The following is a 20,287-nucleotide window of genomic DNA, read 5'->3' as shown; positions in this document are numbered from 1 at the left end:
CATTTAGAGGGACATGGCCGCTTGCTACGAGGTGATGAGGCATCATCACTAGACTGATCCTCGAAAGATTTTATGGGAGGGGGGAAGTTACATCTTCATTGGGGGCGATATGGCCAGGGGTTTCCATCGCATGTGTCGCATGCCAATCTCTCACACAGGGTTACTTCCGCACACCCAATCAAGCATGTCAGACCAAGATTTCCCAGCCTGTCCGATTGATACATAATTGTATCGAATTGACCAATTTGATTAACTTGATGATCGGGCATGCTTTTGGTGCAAATTTTCATCAGTTATGATAAGCACAAGCAGATGTTATAGCAGCAATAGGCAATCAGACAATTGAACATACACACAGAATGATGGCCAGTATTTTAACCACTTTGCATTCCTCTGTTTTTACCCCTTAGACTCGCTTCACACTTGTAGCTGTGCCGCCACCCTGCGGCAGGAGAGCCTAAGTCAGGATGATCGCCCCATCAAGTCTCCATAGGCTTACATTTCCCCCACAAAGAGCTGCTGTGGAGAGTAACAGGAAGCATGGCGAAGCGTGTAATGCGAAAGTAGACTGAGATCTCAGACTATTTTGGCATTTCAGCTGACTTGTTATTGATACAATAATTACTTGTGATTACCTATTCCATCAACGCAGTGGCTGGATAGTGTACTGATTAAAGGGAACCTGAGGTGAGAGGTATATGGAGGCTACAATTTTTATTTCCTTGTAAACAATGCCAGTTGCCTAGCAGTCCTGTTGATCTTCTGGCATACCTAGTGTCTGAGTCAAAACCCTGCAACAAGTATATGGCTAATCCAGTAAAACCTGAGTCAGCTGAGTCTGAGTACTTGATCTGCTGCATGCTTGTTCAGAGTCTACGGCAAAAAGTATTAGAGACACAGGATCAGGAGGACTGCCAGGCAACTGGTATTTAAAAGGAAATATATATGGCAGCCTTCATATGCCTATCACCTCGGGTTCCCTTTAAGGGCTCTGCCTCTTGCACAGGAGACCTGGCTTCCTGTTCAGTAAACCAGCATCTATTCAGTAAGAGACCTTGGGCAAGACTCCCTTAGGTCTCATTCACATTGAGATCTGTTCGCGTTGGCCGTTTTTTTACGCATTTTCCTTTTTTTGCGATTCCCGGTGCTTTGGTGTGCACTGGGCATTTTTGCATAAGCGTTTGTTAGCTGTTTTTTAATTCACTCTCGGACACAAGTCAGGAAGTGAAATCTTTGATCCAGAAAAGAATAAATACAATGGGCTCGATTCACAAAGCGGTGCTAACCCAGTTAGAGACTTTAGGCGTGATAACCATTGCACCACGCTGGTGAAAAGCCAGTTTAGGCGTGATAAGTTTAGGTGTGATAAGTTTAGGCATGATAAGTTTAGGCGTGATAAGTTTAGATAAGTTTAGATCGAATGCAAAGTCCCGCGCGCAAAGCAGCGCCATTAAACTCTATGCGAAGTGCACCAGACTTTGCTAGCGCAAAACTTTTGATCAGCTGTGCACTGCGGTGCTATCCCAGTTGGTGCCTAAACTTATCACGCCTAAACTTATCACACCTAAACTTATCATGCCTAAACTGAGTTTAGGCGTGATAAAGGGCTTTTCACCAGCGTGTTAACTGTTAGCACCGCTTTGTGAATCAAGCCCAATGTATTTATTCTTAAAAATCGCAAACGCAATTGATGCACAAAGCAATTTTGTGAGTGTTTTGCGTTTTTTTGCCTACAGGTACAGATGTCCTGGCACCCTAGACTTTTCACTCCATGAGCCTACAACCCTCACCAAACTGCACCCCAAGTGTGCTGGCTGGCCCAGCTTTCAATTCTCCCTTACTTCCCCTGCCCAACATAGGTAGCTACAGGTGCCCCTTAGTATTAGGTAGCCAGAGGTACCTTCATTATTATATAGCTGGAGGTGCCCCAAGTATTAGGTAGCTAGAGGCGAGCACTGTTAAAACAAGAGATTTGGGCGCAGCTGGCGCCACCATAGGCCACTATAGGAATTACGGCTATAGCGGTACTTAGTGAGTGATTTATGTGCCGCCAAAAGACAGGAAGCCAAATTACATCTTTCCCCCACTATCCATGGCAGCCTGGAGGGGGAATAGTAAGTAATGGGACTTGTGCAGGAGCTGGGTAAGCTGTATATCGGCTTTACCTTGCGCCCAAATCTCTCAGCGGCTATTTCATCGGAAGCAGAACCTCAGTATTAAGTAGTTAGTGGAGCCCTCGACTGATGGAAGGCACTCGGGGAGGGGAGTGAGCTGACTTTCCATCATCATGCACCTGTAGGCACATGCCTCCTGTGCCTTATGGTAAATCCAGCCCTGGTTGTAGCATCTACTACATGACTAAATACTACTGCAGATAAATTTCAATATGTACTCTAGCTTCTTTCATGTTCTGGCCTTCAGTCGTATTCTCTTAGTTCATACTTGTGCTTCAGTGTTCATCATACACCTGTAAACACACATTCCTACATACAGTGACCACACACACTTACGGTTGTCCTTTTTGGAGGTAAAATGACTTTGACTTCTGAGAAGAATAGTCGGAATAGGATCCTGAGTAGTAAGAAGAAGCTACAGCCACCTAACACAGAAAGAGAACAGAGGCTCAGAATTATTTAAGATGTGGTCAATTCACAAAGCTTCTTTATTGGCCTAATTATCATTTCTAGACTTATGTTATCATTTGCCTGTGAGTTTTCCTCAGTGGTGTATTCACTACGCTGCTCAAATTAACACATGCCTAACACTTACATGCAATGGCATACCTACCACAAGGCTGCAGGTGCTCACAGCACGGGGTGTAGCCATGGCTAAGGGTGCCGTTGTGGTGCTCAGCCTCTGTGTTCTTCCACCTGGGACTTTTTTTCATAATTTGTGCAACATTCAGGAAAATAGCAGCAGGCAGTGCATGGGACTGTACTACTTCCTGTACTAGATGTAGAACCCTCCCCCTTCCTGTCTCGTGGGCAATGTGTCTCCTTGCTCTCTACAGACAGCCTGCAGTGAGAGAATGTGCAGAGCAGCGGCAGGGGTGCAGCTAAGGGTTTGGTCAGGGGCGTAGCAATAGGGGTTGCAGAGGTTGCGACCGCATCGGGGCCCTTGGGCCAAAGGGGCCCCGAAGGGCCCTCCCTCAACTACAGTATTACTCCTCTATTGGTCCTGTGCTCATAATAATCACTTCTATAGATACTTTGAATAGTGATAATCATTAACAAACTGCCCCCCCTATCCCCTCTTGCACCTCCGACACTGTAGTTGCCATTGGCAGGTTTTGGTGCGTTGTATCAATTGTTATGTATAGAGTGCTTGGGGGGCCCCATTGTAAAATTTGCATCGGGGCCCACAGCTCCTTAGCTACGCCACTGGGTTTGGTGGCCCCAAGCATTCCATAACTTGAGGCCACCATCCATAAAGGGCGGAAAATATGGGTAGCCACACCATAAAACAAAGCGGTGCACTTTGCGCACCGTGACGAACAGTGAGCGTGGCCGCGTTAGACAGGTAGGTGCCCACAATATAGGTTAGATAGGTAGGTGCTGGCAGTATAGACTAGATAGGTAGGTTCCCCAGTATAGGTTTGATAGGTAAGTTCCTGCAGTATAGGCTAGATAGGTAAGTGACCACAGTATAGGTTAGATAGGTAGGTGCACGCAGTATAGGTTAAATTGGTAGGTACCCCTCAGTATAGGTTAGAGAGGTAGATGGCCCCAGTATAGATTAGATAGGTAGGTACCCCTCAGTATAGGTTGGATAGGTAGATGCCCCCAGTATAGATTAGATAGGTAGGTGCATGCAGTATAGGTTAGATAGGTAGGTACCCCTCAGTATAGGTTAGATAGGTCGATGCCTCCAGTATAGGTTAGATAGGTAGGTGTCTCCAGCATAGGGCGGGGGGAGTGGGCAGAGCGAAGTTTCAACTCACCTTCCTCGATCCTTGCATGTAGCCTCTATCTTCTTCCTGTGCCGACATACCATTGCGACAGAAGCTGGGACAGGATGAATATAGAGACTGCGTTCAAGGATCGAGGAAGGTGAGTTGAAACTTCTCTCTGCCCGCTTCCCCCGCCACCACGCCCACCCTCCTGCTGCTCCACCTGGCACCTCATGCGGCCACACCACTTGGGAGCCACCAACATCAGAGCGAGGCCCCCCGTAGAGTGACTCCCCAAGTGGGGGCATGGCCCACTTGCACGCTGGTGGCGCCCCTGAGCAGCAGGGTGAGTAGAGATAATAATTGCTGTGCTGCAGCTGGGACATTAGCATGGAGAGGTGGCAGGATGTGTTTAATGCTTCAGAAGTTGCCATATGCACTGGCTGCTGTAATACCAGAGTGCCCTAGACTATTGATTATTTATCATGATCAGAATAATTAATCATGCAGAAGCCAGTGATACAGGTGCTGACAGCCGATAACTGTAACGAGCAGAGAAGCAAGCTCCAGGCAGTTTAAATTAGCTTCATTGCAGGTAATAGTATTTATTTTACCATCTCCCCCTCCCACCCTGTTGTCTTCCCAATGACCCTTTCCTCTTTTCAGATTTTAGTGGCTTCTTTTAACATGTCCCTCCCAAACAACACTGGGGATGTCTGTAGTCCTGGTGAGAGGTCTTCCTGCCATTTCTCCTCTCCCACCAGACTCTCTGTCTTGTGCCTCTACCTCTTTATCCCCCCCCCCCCCCCCCCATCCTATGCAACCCCCTCTTTCCTATTTCCCCCTTTTCTGACTGTCCTCAGAGAAGCTCACAATCTAATCATACCATAGTCATAGTCTAATGTCCTACCATATTATTATTGTGAGTTTATATAGCTCTCACATCTTCTGCAGCACTGTATAGAGTACAGAGTTTCATAATGGTTAGTTCTGTCCAGATCCTAATGACTCCTTTTCCCCAAAAATCCCCCCAAATTTACAGTGACGTGCTCAGTCCCCTTTTTTGGGGGTGGAGGGGGGGGGGGGTGGAGCTGTAAATAATAGCACTGGGTGTCAAACTCTCTAGGTACGCCACTGCTTGCATGCTTTAATTTATAACAGAGTCAATTCAGAGAAACTATATACTGTATGGTGATAATCCGATCTAAGCTTCCATCTTAGTTATCATCACCACTATCTACCCTTCGAAATTCAGCTGTTATTTTGAAGAGAGAGATTTATATACTGTACTAGTAGACCTAAGCCCGTTAATATAATGGGTTTTATGTCTCCCTCACAACCCCCCCTCCTCTCCTGCCCCTGTGACCACCGCCACCGCTGCATGTCAGCACACATGCGTGCACCCAGCCCGCTTGCGCACGCACACGTCCGCCCACGCATATGCCCGCCTGGCCCCCTGGCCTCGTCCTCCTCCTGTCCTAATGGCTGTCCATGCTGCACATGCGCAGTAGCGCAAACGCATGGACACAGGGACAGGGGACGCAGAGACACAGGCATGGAGTAATACGTATGCCAGAGTATTACTCCTGGACTTTAGCTAAGCATTTAACACTATCTGTCCACGCATCCTACAAGAAGAACTAGCCACACTTGGGGTTCACCCAAGCCTACACATCTGGATCACAGACTTTCTCACCAACAGGACTCAAACTGTTAGGCTGGGTGATATCTACTCACAAACCATGACCACGAACACAGGTGCCGCTCAAGGCTGCATCTTGTCTTCACTGCTGTTCTCCCTCTACACAAACAATTGCAGATCCAAGGCAGACTCAGTCAAGGTCATCAAGTTTGCCGACGACACCACCATCGTCGGTCTCTTAACCAAGGACAACATCCAGGAGTACTGTCAGCAGGTGGAAAGAATCTCCCAATGGTGCAAGGAGAACAAGCTAGTGCTCACTGCTCAACACCACAAAAACTGTAGAGCTAATCATTGACTTAGGGAAATCCACTACCACCCCACCACCAATCTACATTGGGGGTACGGAAGTGGCTAGAGTGCCTTGTGCCCGTCTCCTGGGCACTACCATCTCCAGCGACCTTAGCTGGAGACCTAACATCACTGCCATCCAAAGAAAAGCCCAGCAGAGACTCTACTTCCTTCGTCGGCTAAGGAAGTTCGGCATGGCACCAGAGATTCTGATCAGCTTCTACTACGCCACCATTGAATCGATTGTCTGCTCTTCCATCCTGGTCTGGTACACCGGCGCCACCGCCAGCGACAGGCTCGCACTTCAGAGGGTCAGCGGAGAGGGTCATTGGAAGAGCTCTCCCTAGAGATGAGCGTAATGACTTAATTACGATTTCGCGAAATTTCACGTAATTAGTGTAATTACGATTATGGCCGTAAGTACATAATCGTAATGAAGAAGGATTTCGCGAAATTCCGCGTAAGCGTAATTTTTGCGTAATTTTTGCATTCCAGTGGGTATCGCGAAATTTTGTTTGCTTTGCATGCAACCGTTTGTAAGCGTAGTTACATAAAGTAATTTCGCGATAGTTCATATTACTGTAAGCGTTAATTTTCGCGTTGTTTTCGCGTTTCGGTGGGTATCGCGAAATTACGTTTGTAAGCGTAGTTTACACCCTTGAACTGCGCATGCTTAGTTTTTACATTATTTAACGCGAAAAAGTGTTTATATGCGAAAATTTGTTAGCGTTCGTCTGACTACCGCTGATTCGCTTCTGATTGGCTAATGCGAACAAGTAATTTTTTATAGCTAACAAGTAATTACGAAATTCGCGAAATTACGAAGAAATGCGAAATTACGGGATGGTTTAACGTGAAATTACGTTATGGTTTAACACGAAATTACGTTATGGTTTAACGCGAAATTACGTTATGAACGAAACGCTAAATTATGCGTTGAAAATTACGCTTACGGTATTTTCAATTACGATTTTAATGGCAATTACGCTACCATAATTTCGCATCGTAATAGCAAATTTTGCATGCGGAATTATAGTAACACGAAATTTCGAAAATTTCGGCTCAACCCTAGCTCTCCCCTCACTTCCCCACAGGAGAAGGTTGAGATCGAGGGCGTTGAGGATCGCTAACGATCCTACTCACCCGGGCCATTGCTACTTCTGCCAGCTCCCACTAGGACGGAGACTTCGGGCCATCTCCACAAGGACTGCCAGACACAGTAACTCTTTCTTTCCCTCGGCCGTCAGCCTCCTTAATTCCCTCCACATACTCCCATCAGCACACAAATCAAATCAATTGACACAAAACTAATTGATAATAGGCCATTCTAGGACTTTTTTTCAGTACTGTCACGGGTGATGAAAAATCGCTGCTAATGTAATATAACGCAAATGTTAAGTGTGATATAATGTAATGTAATTGCCTGTCCTCTGTAAATGTAATTGCTTGTCGTCTGTGTTTTCAAGTGTAGTGTTAACTCTGTTCAGCTGCTCTATTTTACCTAACGTTGTCTCTATTCTACCTAACGTAGTCTGTTCTTGAGCTATATGTACTGTGCCAAAACCAATTCCGGGCATGACCTAGTCATGCTTGGCGAAATAACGAATTCCTGATTCCTGATTCCTGATGTTATCATATAGGATGGTGATAATCCAGTCTTAGCTTCTCCTTAGTTACCGTATTACCACTATCTACCCTTCGTAATTCAACTATTATTTTGGAGAGAGATTTGGAAAGAAAGAGAGTTGAGAAAGGCAGGTCTATTGGTAGGCGGATATTGGGGGTGTAATGTAAGTAAAGTGGGAGGCGAAGGTTTGGGAAACTTTGTTAATTGTCATGATTTTCCTGTATAAATCATTGGTTGTTGCGATAAAAAATGTCAGTTAAATATATCATATAGGAGACACACACAGTGATATTTGAGAAGTGAAATTAAGTTTATTGGATTTACAGAAAGTGTGCAATAACTGTTTAAATAAATTTAGGCAGGTGCATACATTTGGGCACTGTTGTCATTTTATTGATTCCAAAACTTTTAGAAGTAATTATTGGAACTCAAATTGGCTTGGTAAGCTCAGTGACCCCTGACCCACATACACAGGTGAATCCAATTATGAGAAAGAGTATTTAAGGGGGTCAATTGTAAGTTTCCCTACTCTTTTAATTTTCTCTGAAGAGTAGCAACATGGGGGTCTCAAAACAACTCTCAAATGACCTGAAGACAAAAATTGTTCACCATCATGGTTTAGGGGAAGGATATAGAAATCTGTCTCAGAGATTTCAGCTGTCTGTTTCCATAGTTAGGAACATATTGAGGAAATGAAAGACCACAGGCTCAGTTCAAGTTAAGGCTCGAAGGGGCAGACCAAGAAAAATCTCGGATAGACAAAAGCGACAAATGGTGAGAACAGTCAGTCAACCCACAGACCAGTACCAAAGACCTACAACATCATCTTGCTGCAGATGGAGTAACTGTGCATTGTTCAACCATTTAGTGCACTTTACACAAGGAGATGTTGTATGCAAGAGTGAAGCAGAGGAAGCCTTTTCTCCAACCACAGCACAAACAGAGCCGCTTGAGCATAACCCTTACACCACCTTATTATCGCGCACGCACTCCGGCACTTAATTTCATAAATGTAAGAATGTACTGTGATTTCTTCCAATTAGAGATTAAAACACGACTCAGCGTCAACTACATAATATTTGGTGGGACTTTTGCCATGGATCCCCCTCTGCCATGCCCAAGTCCAGGTGTTAGTCCCCTTGAAACAACTTTTCCATCACTTTTGTAGCTAGAAACAATCCCTATAGGGTTTAAAATTTGCCTGCCCATTGAAGTCTATGGCGGTTCGCCAGATTCACCTGTTCGCAAACTTTTGCGAGAATTCACGTTTGATATCTCCAAATCCAAAATTTGATATTCAGGCTATCGCTACTCCCATGCTTGGTAATGCAATGTCTGTCTATGTACAACTGCCAATACCATGTGAACCGCAAATCATCAATCGTCCTACTTAGTGAATAAAGCTGATTCTGCTTGTGATTCTTCTGCCTGCTGTATTGTGCCACATCTAGTTTTATATACGTAAATGCCATTTGCTTACTAATTAGTTAGATAGTTAGTTAGGTTTGCTATGCATTTTGGGTTGGATCTGTGAAATTTGGTTATTTGCCTATGTGCTGCTTTTTTTGCTTGTACAGTATATAGTGCACTATTTTAATATAATTATATTTCACTGTATTCTTGTTTCCAGATATCAATATTGCTGCAAATAGTGGTCACTTGCTGGGTTATGCACAGACCCATAACAGACCTTCATTGAGGAAACCTCGTTGAGGGCACATTCACACTAAGGGCTTGATTCACTAAACCGTGATAACTCATATCACAGCCATTTTTGCGTGCGTTTTCACGTTTGCGCACGAAGACGGCTGTGATATGAGTTATCACGGTTTAGGGGATCAAGCCCTAAGGGCGTTTTTGGTCTTTTTTTCAAGCGCAGGTGATTTTCAAAATCACCCGCAAAATGCTTGTGCAATGAATCACTATAATAAGGTTCATATCAGCGCGTTTCGTCTGCTTTGCACTCCGCAAAGTGGTGCCTGTACCATTTTTGGGGCAAGTTTGCTCTAATGGAAGGGATAGGAAGAGCGCTAAATGTTCACAAAATCGCTTTGTATGGCGATTAACCACTTTAGCATTTAGGACATAGCTCCTATGTCCAAATATGCATACTGGATGTAGCAGCTAGCTACATCCATGAAAAAACGAAACCATGGGGGTTCGGCGGGCCGCACGTTAGCCTGGAGATCAATGAATGGGAACACAGTTCCCATTCATTGATCTAAGTCCCATTAGAACGATCGCTGGCTTCTATGGAAAACCCGCGATCGTTCTGTTACACATCCCTTCTTCACTTCCTGTAAGTCAAAAATTTGACTGTGGCCATCTTGTGGCCAGATAGTAAAACTACATCTACATACATTTTTTTTTTACATGAATAGACATTTTTACATTTAAAATTAACTGTTTACCTCCCACACACCCAAAAATACTCAAATAAAATGTTTAATTAAAAAAAAAATTACAAAAAAAAACAAAACATAAATAGTTACCCAAGGGTCTGAACGTTTTTTATATGCATGTCAAGAGGTTATTTTGCTAATATTTTTTAAATTATAAGCTTGTAAATAGTGATGGACACAAAACTTAAAAAATGCACCTTTATTTCCAAATAAAATACTGGCACCATACATTGTTATAGGGACATAATTTAAATGGTGTAATAACCGGGACAAATGGGCAAATAAAATATGTGGGTTTTAATTATGGTAGCATGTATTATTCTAAAGCTATAATGGCCGAAATCTGAAAAAATAATGAATTTTTCCTATTTTTTTCTTAATATTCCCGTTAAAATGCACTTAGAATAAAATAGTTCTTAGCAAAATGTACCATCCAAAGAAAGCCTGATTAGTGGCGGAAAAAACAAGATATCGATCATTTCATTGTGATTAGTAGTGATAAAGTTATTGGTGAATGAATGGAAGGTGAAAATTGCTTGGATGCATAACATAGGGTGAAAAAAACACTAAAGGCTGAAGTGGTTAAAGAAAACACAGCGTGCAGGCGCTAAAAAAGATTGCACACAAAATCGCAAAACGCTTGCGTTTGTGATTTCTATTTAAGATTGTGAACGAGGATTTAAACTAAAAAAAGTGGTTTGTGAGAGTGATAAAAGTGATGAAACATGTTTAAGAACACAACGTTTTCCAGTTGAATGTATTTTGTTTTTGAAATAGCATGGCTTGGATAAAAAAAACTTTAAGAAGGTAATGTTTATTCCAATCAGGTAATGTCTATTCCTTTATGTTACCTTTCCTGCAGGGTCTCCAGACTGATTGAAGTATAGGATTGTATTATAGTATCCCTTGATGTACAAGTTGTAGTAGTCTGTCTCTGGGGGCACCAGGAAGCCAGATACTCGAACAGTACATGGCTGGGGCCAGGAAGTCTGGGTTCCATCAGTCCAGTAGGCACCAGCATACCCAGTGGAGTTCTCATTCAAAGTAAAAGCCTCACTCTGGGAATAATAATATCCAACCCATCTCTCCACCTTCATTCCTCGATTTCCTAATTGTGGATAAAAAAATGTTTAAAGCAACAAGAGAAAAAATGGTTTCTGGGTACAAACATTTTTAAAGTTTACTAAATGGCAGGGGGCAGTTAGGGTTAGGAGCCAGGAAGAGTGTCTGTATGGGGGGGGGCGGTTACGCTTAAGCATCAGGAAGAGTGCCTGTGTGGAGAGGGGTGGTTAGGGCTAGGCATCAGGAAGAATGCCTGTAGGGAGGGGGGTAATTAGGGTTAGGCTTCAGGAAGGGTGTCTGTATGGAGGGGTGGCAGTCAGGGTTAGGCATCAGGAAAAGTGCCTGTGTGGAGGGGGGGGTGGTTAGGGCTAGGCGTCAGGAAGAGTGCCTGTAGGGAGGGGATTATTTAGGGTTAGGCACTTTTATTATGTATGTGTCAAATATCTTTTACAGGAAGTTCCCCATCTTCAGCCGCATTCCTGTAACACGTCCTGGCTGTGAACAAGTACATTTTTTCTGAGCATGCGCAGGTTCGCATAATATTTCCACAGTTCACATAATTTTTTCTCCTATACACATCACTATGTACTGATCTGAGACAAGTTAATTCGCTTTGAGTCCTACGAGAGAAAAGTTCACAAATTTGTGCCCAGTGAAAAGAGCTACTTGTGCACGAATGCAAGATGTGCACAAGCGGCTCCTCTTAGACAGGGAACTTCCTGGAAAATGTACAGCCATGGCCCAAAGTTTTGGAAAAAAGCGCAAATACTCTTTTTTAAAACGTTTGCTGCGTCAGTGTTTTTACATGTTTTTGTCAGTTGTTTCCGTGGTGTATTGCAGTATAAGTCAATATTTTCAATATCTCTCAAAACCTCTGCAATCACCTTCTAGCAACCCATTCTTTCATTATCAATGCTGGGAGTTTGTCAGAATTGGTGCGTTTTTGTTTGTCCACAAGCCTCTTGACCACAAGTTCTCAATTGGATTAACCACTTAAGGACCGCGGTGTTAAACCTCCCTAGTGACCAGGCCATTTTTACTTAAATAAGCCACTGCAGCTTAAGAACTCGCTGTACGGCCGTACAACTCAGCACACAAGTGATTCCCCACCCTCCTTCTTTTCTCCCCGCCAACAGAGCTTTCTGTTAGTGGGGTCTGATCGCTCCCCACATGTTTATTTATTTTTTTTACAAACATTTTTTCTTTTTTTTTTCTTAGAAAATAGCTTATTATTTTTCGCTCCCTCCCCCCGTCAGCCTATCACAGCGATCGGTTGTGATAGGCTTCAGCCTATCACAGTGGATCACTCCTGTGTCCCCCAGGGGGACAGCTGTGTGACATGGCTGTCTCCAGTCCATCGCTGCCTTAGATCGCAGCACTGTACAGAGTTATTCCGCCGCTGGGAAACAGATGGCGGGGCGGAGCTCCATCATCCATGCGGAGATGCACCCGCAATCTTCTTCAATCCTTATTCCCAGCCATTCACGCCAATTGCTGTGGAGTGGTCCTTGGGCTGCCGCGCTGCTCACGCCAATCCACGTGGAGCAGTCGTTAGGCAGTTAAAGGCTTATGGCACAGTACTCCATCATGCTGGAAAAAGCATTGTTTCTCAAAAGTATTACCAAGCTGTTCTTGGATGGTTGGAAGAAGTTGCTGTTGGAGGATAATTCGTACTTTATTCATGGCTATGTCAAAATTGTAAGTGAGCCCACTTCCTTGTATGAGAAGCAGCCCCACTCATGAATTGTCTCAGGATGCTTTACTGTTGGCATAAGACAGGCCTGATGGTAGCACTCGTCACGGATTCACTCACTGGAACCATCCGCCTAATCATACAAAAATTCCGCACAAAAATATGATTTAGAGTGCCCATTTAAGCCTTAGCTTGGTTTAAAAATAAGCAGTGTTTGCGTCAGAGCCAGGCTCTCTCCAGAGGATGTGATGTGTTTATTCTTTGGCTGCAGAGAGCAAAGGAATAAAGTCATTACCTCCACTCCATGGGGTCTGGTTTTCCGCTTAGCATCTGCCCCTTACATTCTTTCAGGTCTACATTAAAAATAGTCAGAGACCAGACTACTGGTCATAAAATTCCTTAACTGACCAGAGGTACATCAATGCACTAGCCTGATAGAGGATGACTTTTTATACACCTTGAATAAAATAATTGTATTCAAATAATCAGTTTCCCACGATGCCAAGGTATGTCAAAATTATCAGTGACGCATTCGATCTGATTTGAATGTGGCTGAACCACCCAGCATGTGCTTAGCATCTTCAAGCACTGAGATCCCGTTTCCTAGGAAATGGAATATCTCAGTAAACCTGTTTATAGACAGAGGATGCCAGGAATACACCTGTATCATCCTCTGCGGGTTCTGATCAACTGATGCAGAGATATGACAATTTCAGGTATTTCATATTCATTTCTGCCTGACATGACAGAGGGTGGAGCTGGGGTATGTAGCAGAACAGCCCATGTCCTCTTACCATCTCCACCCTCCAGCGGAGAAAGGGTTAAATGGCTGAACACACAGGCTGATAGGAGTCTTTCTTTTGCCAATTCATATATCATTAAGGATTTAGACTTACATCTTGGACTACTTACACCCAGACCTTTATATCCTCTGTTTGGATTTACAATTTCAAAGGAGATTGAGTATTTGACAAGCTGCTCAAGACTTTTTATTCAATTATATTCTTGTTTAATCCTTTATTATTTAAACTGTATCAGTCTGTTTCAATTGGTGTATTTTAGTTTATGCATTATTTTGTTATAAAATAAATGATTAAAAACCGTTTGTCTAAGTGCTTGTTCTGAAAATTCAGAAGACGCAGAATGAATAAGCCAATCAGAGAATGCCGAAATTTCCACCTAAATCCCCATTCTCTGATTGGCTTATTCATTCTGAGTCTTCTGATTGGCTTAAAGTTACCGCATATCGGATAATGCAGATTTTCTGCATTTTACATTACAGTAAAAATCCGCCGCCTTTAGTGGTTAATAGCAAAGCCCCCGTAAGTCCTAGAAAAAACAAAATTTCAGGGTGTATTAAACTAAATCTTGTGAACAAAATGCAAACAAAAAGTTTTTAAAAAGACCTTATAATTTTTGAGAAAATTGATGTTAAAGTCGAAGGAAATTTCCACGATTTCCGGCGGAAATCCGCCTATGGCATCCGGCGGAAATCCGCCTACCGCACTTGTATTACCGATTTCCGCATTCCGATGCGGAAATGCAATTTCCGATCGGAATTTCGGAAATTGCATTTCCGCAGAATCTGAATGAGCATCCCTATTAATGACTAGAGTTGGGCCGAACGGTTCGCCTGCGAACGGTTCCATGCGAACTTCCGTGGTTCGCATTCGCGTCCCGCAGGCAAACTTTTGCGGAAGTTCGGTTCGCCCCATAATGCACCATGAGGGTCAACTTTGACCCTCTACATCACAGTCAGCAGGCCCAGTGTAGCCAATTAGGCTACACTAGCCCCTGGAGCCACTCCCCCCCTACTAAAAGGCAGGCAGCGGCGACCATTACGGTCCCTCGTGTGCCTGCATTAGTGAGAGTAGGGCGAGCTGCTGCACACTCTCTCTCATAGGGAAAGATTAGTTAGGCTTAGCTTGTCCCTGGCTGCATACCTGTTCTGTGAACCCACCACTGCATACCTGTACTGTGAACCCACCACTGCATACCTGTACTGTGAACCCACCACTGCATACCTGTACTGTGAACCCACCACTGCATACCTGTACTGTGAACCCACCACTGTATACCTGTTCTGTGAACCCACCACTGCATACCTGTACTGTGAACCCACCACTGCATACCTGTTCAGTGAACCTGCCACTGCATACCTGTACTGTTCAGTGAACCCGCCACTGCATACCTGCTCTGTTCAGTGAACCCGTCACTGTATACCTGTTCTGTTCAGTGAACCCGCCACTGTATACCTGTTCTGTTCAGTGAACCCGCCACTGCATACCTGTTCTGTTTAGTGAACCCGCCACTGTATACCTGTTCTGTTCAGTGAACCCGCCACTGCATACCTGTTCTGTTCAGTGAACCCGCCACTGTATACCTGTTCTGTTCAGTGAACAGTTTGGTGTGTCAGTGTGAAGCAGTACCTTAATTACACTACCTGATTGATGTATACACATGCAAGATGTTTTAAAGCACTTTAGGCCTGTCATTTAGCATTCAATATGATTTCTGCCCTTAAAACGCTGCTTTGTGTCAAATCCAGATTTTTCCCGGGGACTTTTGGCGTGTATCCCACTCCGCCATGCCCCCCTCCAGGTGTTAGACCCCTTGAAACATCTTTTCCATCACTTTTGTGGCCAGCATAAATTTTTTTTTTCAAAGTTCGCATCCCCATTGAAGTCTATTGCAGTTCGCGAACTTTAACATGAACCGAACCTTCCGCGAAAGTTCGCGAACCCGGTTCGCGAACCTAAAATCGGAGGTTCGGCCCAACTCTATTAATGACAGCTCAGGCCAGGTTATAACTTACCACACACGTTACACTTACTTCCCTATCTGTGAATTAACATTCTGTCTCTGATTTTAGAATTCTGTCTTTATGGATTCAAACATCAACTTTAAAAATCTCTCAACTTAATGACAGATTCCTTATTTTAAGGCTTGCCTAAGGTAAATTGTTTAGTGAATACTACGGGCTTGATTCACTAACTGGTGCTAAGACAGTTAGTGAGCCCTTTCACTTTGTGGGCGCAAACCACGGCACTAGGTAGTTTGCGCCCACACATCACTCTTAGCCCTGCTCACTGTGTGCAGCGGTATTAGTGTGCGGTGCGATGATAACGTCGCACCCTCTGCCCCTTAAACGTTGCACCCGGTGCGATGATATCGGCGCATCGGGTGCCCCTGAATGCGCCGCTTCGGGGGCACCAATGCACTGTTATCGTCGCACCGGGTGCAACGTTCAAGGAGCAGCGGGTGCGACATTATCGTCGCACCGCGCACTAATACTGGTGCACAGCACTGTGCGCGAACTGAGCGGGGCTGTGCGCAAAGTAGCTCTGCGTGGCCGTTAGTGCATGCAGAGCTACTTAAGGGGCACTAAGAGGCTTTTCACAGTGGCGCTAACACTTAGCGCCGCTTTGTAAATCAAGCCCTACATGTCCTATCATGGTGATAGGACATGTAGGGCTTGATTTATAAAAACAGCTCAGAAACGTTATTGAAGACAGGAGATGAGCTTAGTGAATTGTGGCCAATATATGAAGGCTCTGCTGGCTTTTGTTTGTTTTTTTTCTTCTTTGAATGCATATGATTTAACACAAACCTCCAGGCTTTCTTACAGAAAGGTCACCAATTATGCATAATGTAGATAAACCGATAATTAGAGATGGTCAATGAGATGCAGATAAGTGCGCATAAAATTCAAATTTCATGTAAATTATATGCAGCTTAAAAATTAGACCAATACAAATCGTCAGGAAGTTATTCTGATTGGTCCAATTTCAAGCTGCATATAATTTACATGAGATTTGATTTTTAGGCAAACATATTTGCATTTCATTGACCATCTGTAATGATAATGCTGACAACTTTTTACTTTCAGTAAACGTAAGGGGTGACGTACCTGGGAAGAAGGCTGGTAAAACAGACGGCTTAGGAGGCACCACACAGGTGATTTCTGTGTCTGTCACATTGAGGATGGCACATTCCTGACCTGAAAGCAAAACACAATCACAGATCACTACAGAGTCACTTCTCAATACTTTAAAGTGTTAGGTATTAGGTAGCCATGCAATGTCCTCAGATAGCAGCACTAGGTAGTTACCAGGAAACCTCAGAATGTCAAACAAATTGCAGGTGCAGCATGCGTACCACAACCACTGCACTAAGCCAACACCCACAGTAAGCCACTGCCACACCAAGCCACCACCACACACCCAAACATCAGGGACTGATGTTTTTGCACACTTTTGGGGGTTTGGAATGTTATAACATACCACGTTTGCCCAAAAAATCAGGAGAAAAAGTCCTTGCATCTTATATGGCAAATGCAGGGAATCCCCAATTTACAAACCCTGCCGTTACAAACTGCCGCCATGTTGGGGACCACCTGCATTGTTTCCCCCTGTGTGTCTGCTCGCCGTGTGTTTCCACTTCTCCCACCCCCGTGTGTGTCCGCTTCCCCCCGTATCTCCGTTACCCCCACTCTGTGTCCCCTGCTCCCCGGTGTATGATAGGCAGTGTAGTGGCAGCATCTCATCTCATCACAGACCTCTTCTCTCCCACACTGCTCCTCTAGTGATGGCTTCTGCAGATCACATCATCAACAGAAGCCGTCACTAGGGGGAGCCATGCAGGAGAGGAAAGGTCTGCGCTCACCGAGGGAGCCATGTATTAGTTGAGTTGATGCCACTACACTGCTAATTATACACCATGGAGTAGGGCAGAAGGGGTACACTGGGTACAGAAGGAGACACATGGGGGACAGAAGGGGACATAGGAGGACACATGGGGGACACATGAGGACACCAATATCTACAAGACGCTCCTGCAACATGGATGCACTGGGTTTAATACATTTTTTCCCTGGTTTTTGTACTCTAAACCTAGGTACTCTTAATATTCCAGAGCTTCCCATACGGCAGTAAATATGGTACTTTGGGAGTGCTGAAATATACTTTGGTTGGACTTTGTTTGGACTGTAATCCTATAAAACACTTTGGGAGGACTAAAATATTTTGTCACTATAACTGTCAGAGTAGTGTGTCTGTATGTCCTGCTGCTTAGCAAGCAAATAAATGGGATGATTCTGAATGAGTGGGTTAGACCTGTCTCCACCTTTTTTTTTATTGACTAGAATTTTTGGACCTTTGTTGGTGGTAAGTGTTCTTTGCATGTGTAGCCACCACCCCTTCCTACCACTCAGACTTAATTGTACCTCAAAATTCCCAAGTATATAAATGAAAAGACCCAATTTAATTAGCACAGTTAACTGTGGACCATCTTAAAGAGAACCCGAGGTGTGTTTAAAGAATGTTATCTGCATACAGAGGCTGGATCTGCCTATACAGCCCAGCATCTGTTGCTATCCCAAACCCCACTAAGGTCCCCCTGCACTCTGCAATACCTCATAAATCACAGCCGTGCTGTGAGGCTGTGTTTACATCTGTAGTGTCAGTCTCAGCTGCTCCCCCGCCTCCTGCAGAACTCCGGTCCCTGCCCCCGTCCCTTCCCTCCAATCAGCAGGGAGGGAAGGGATGCAGGCGGGGACTGGAGTTCTGCAGGAGGCGGGGAGAGCAGCAGACTGACACTATAGAGATAAACACAGCCAGCTCTGACAAGCTGTTTGTCAGCAGCATGGTTGTGATTTATGAGGGATTGCAGAGTGCAGGGGGACCTTAGGGGGGTTTGGGATAGCAACAGAGGCTGGGCTGTATAGGCAGATCCAGCCTCTGTATGCAGATAATATTCTTCAAACCCACCTCGGGTTCTCTTTAACAAATATCAGTCTCATTACTCAGATCCAAATACAACTCTTGATCTCTGATTTTGTATAGTATGAATAAATGGATTTCATATACCTCCTACAATGACCTTAGCAGGAAAATCTGTCTCATCGAAGTACTGTCCAGTTATGGTGATAACGGTGCCTCCAGCCACACTTCCAGAGGAGGGGAAGATCCCAGAGATCACTGCACAAGGGATTAAGCAAAGAAAATTGGTTCTCGTTAGTTTATAGAGAAACCTAAGATATTATTGAACTTTATTTATAAAGTGCTAACATATTACACAGCATTGTACAATAGATAAGGGAGACATTACCGCATTAAACAATGTTACAATGTTAAGAACAGTATAGCAACAGTGGTACACAAAATAGGGATTTAACAACTTAGGGATAAGAATAGCAGACGAGTTACTCTGTCCATATGGAGGTGGAGAAGAGCACATGAGGAGGAAGGCCGTGCCAAATAGGCTTACAATCTAAGGGGTGGAGGAAAGGAAAACATGAGGGGGGGGGGTATAAGTTCCAGGGAGGAGGACAGAGATATGAAGACAGAGATATGGAGAAGATGGTGGGTAAGCAATGGTGAATAGATGGCTCTTTACAGCTGATTATTTTCATTACCTGCATAAGTTTGGTGCATAGCGATTTTATTAAGGGAAGACACAAAGTACGTGGTCCGGTCTGGTAAGCTCCTGCAAATCATAAATAATACATTTACTGTTAGACAAGAATATGAATTGTACTTTGATCACCCCATAGTAATAATAATAAGATGAATAAGAAGAAAAATCTATTGGCAATGGCAAATTAAAGTTAAACTCCACCTGTTCCTGGGCAAAGAAAGTAAAGATTGAAACCTGGGCTCTGCTGGCAAATAAACTACAGAGGTTAAGTGATCATAATTTTTGTCCTGCAGCACTAGTGTCCTAAGCTGAAATCCTGGCTAGGACAATATCTGCATGGGGTCTGTATGCACTCCTTGTATTTATGGGGATTTCCTCCAGGTGATCTCACAATCCAAATGCACACTGGTACTTTAACTATCTCCACCCCAAAACTAGTCAATAGGGACATTTGACTTAACCCATTGATGGGCAGTTTGTTATAGAGACTTGCATCAGGTATCTGAAATGCGGCTGGGCTCAGGTAGACCGTTTTTTTCATAATGAGGTCGCGGGTTGGATGCGTATAGAAACTATTGCGGGTCTGGTCAGGTGAGGGTAGTGAAAGCTAATGTAAAACAAGTTAAAGAAAAAGCTAATGTAGGTCTCAGTGACTGTTACTTACCAAAGTCTCTAATGACTGCTGAGACCAAAATATGTATTTTCTGACTTGATTGTTGTTCAGACCTTAATGTCCATAGACTTCTTTGTGCTATCAAGCTAAGACTTCCCCATCCCCCCCTAACATGCACACACCTAACTAGTGTGCATATGAAAATGAGTTCTTCATAACTGGCTAGGAATTATTTAGTGCAAATTGGCATGTTCAGTACTATATATACTTAATCCAGCAATCAATAACAACCTGGTGGAAATATTGACCATTTACAAGATTAATTGTACTAACTTGCACCGCTTAATTCCTATCATATTTCACGCTACATGAGGAGGGTGAGATATCAGCACTACAGTGAGCAGAAAACAGACAGGATGGTTGCCTAGGCTACAGTACTGGAATCCAGAGGGTTGGTTAGAGTAAAGCTTCTGCTGCGCTATACTCTGCCTTTACACACTTGATTGGGGGTGGGGTGGGGATCAGGAACAGACAGTAGGGCAAGGAGACAGAGGGAGGCACAAAGGGGGACAGAAGAGGGCACAAAGGGGG

The 20,287-nt window shown here is 44.1% G+C and overlaps 1 protein-coding gene across 1 annotated transcript in view; it reads right to left on the bottom strand.

Annotated features, from left to right (window-relative positions):
• Positions 1 to 20,077, bottom strand: part of LOC137519140 (fibrocystin-L-like) — a 328,027-nt gene extending 307,950 nt beyond the window's left edge. Inside the window, exons 1-6 of the mRNA XM_068237923.1 lie at positions 19,748 to 20,077; positions 19,082 to 19,152; positions 18,534 to 18,644; positions 16,577 to 16,666; positions 10,763 to 11,019; positions 2,511 to 2,599 (exon numbers count right to left, since the gene is read on the bottom strand). Of these exons, the coding sequence (XP_068094024.1) occupies positions 2,511 to 2,599; positions 10,763 to 11,019; positions 16,577 to 16,666; positions 18,534 to 18,644; positions 19,082 to 19,100 (566 nt within the window). The 5' untranslated portion in view covers positions 19,101 to 19,152; positions 19,748 to 20,077. The remainder of the gene's footprint in view (positions 1 to 2,510; positions 2,600 to 10,762; positions 11,020 to 16,576; positions 16,667 to 18,533; positions 18,645 to 19,081; positions 19,153 to 19,747) is intronic.
• Between the last annotated feature and the right edge of the window lie 210 nt (positions 20,078 to 20,287).

The sequence above is a fragment of the Hyperolius riggenbachi genome, chromosome 5, assembly GCF_040937935.1.
Source record: "Hyperolius riggenbachi isolate aHypRig1 chromosome 5, aHypRig1.pri, whole genome shotgun sequence".
NCBI lineage: Eukaryota > Metazoa > Chordata > Amphibia > Anura > Hyperoliidae > Hyperolius > Hyperolius riggenbachi.
The sequence above is the reverse complement of the archived record's forward strand: the minus strand, read 5'-3'. Positions and strand labels throughout refer to the sequence as shown.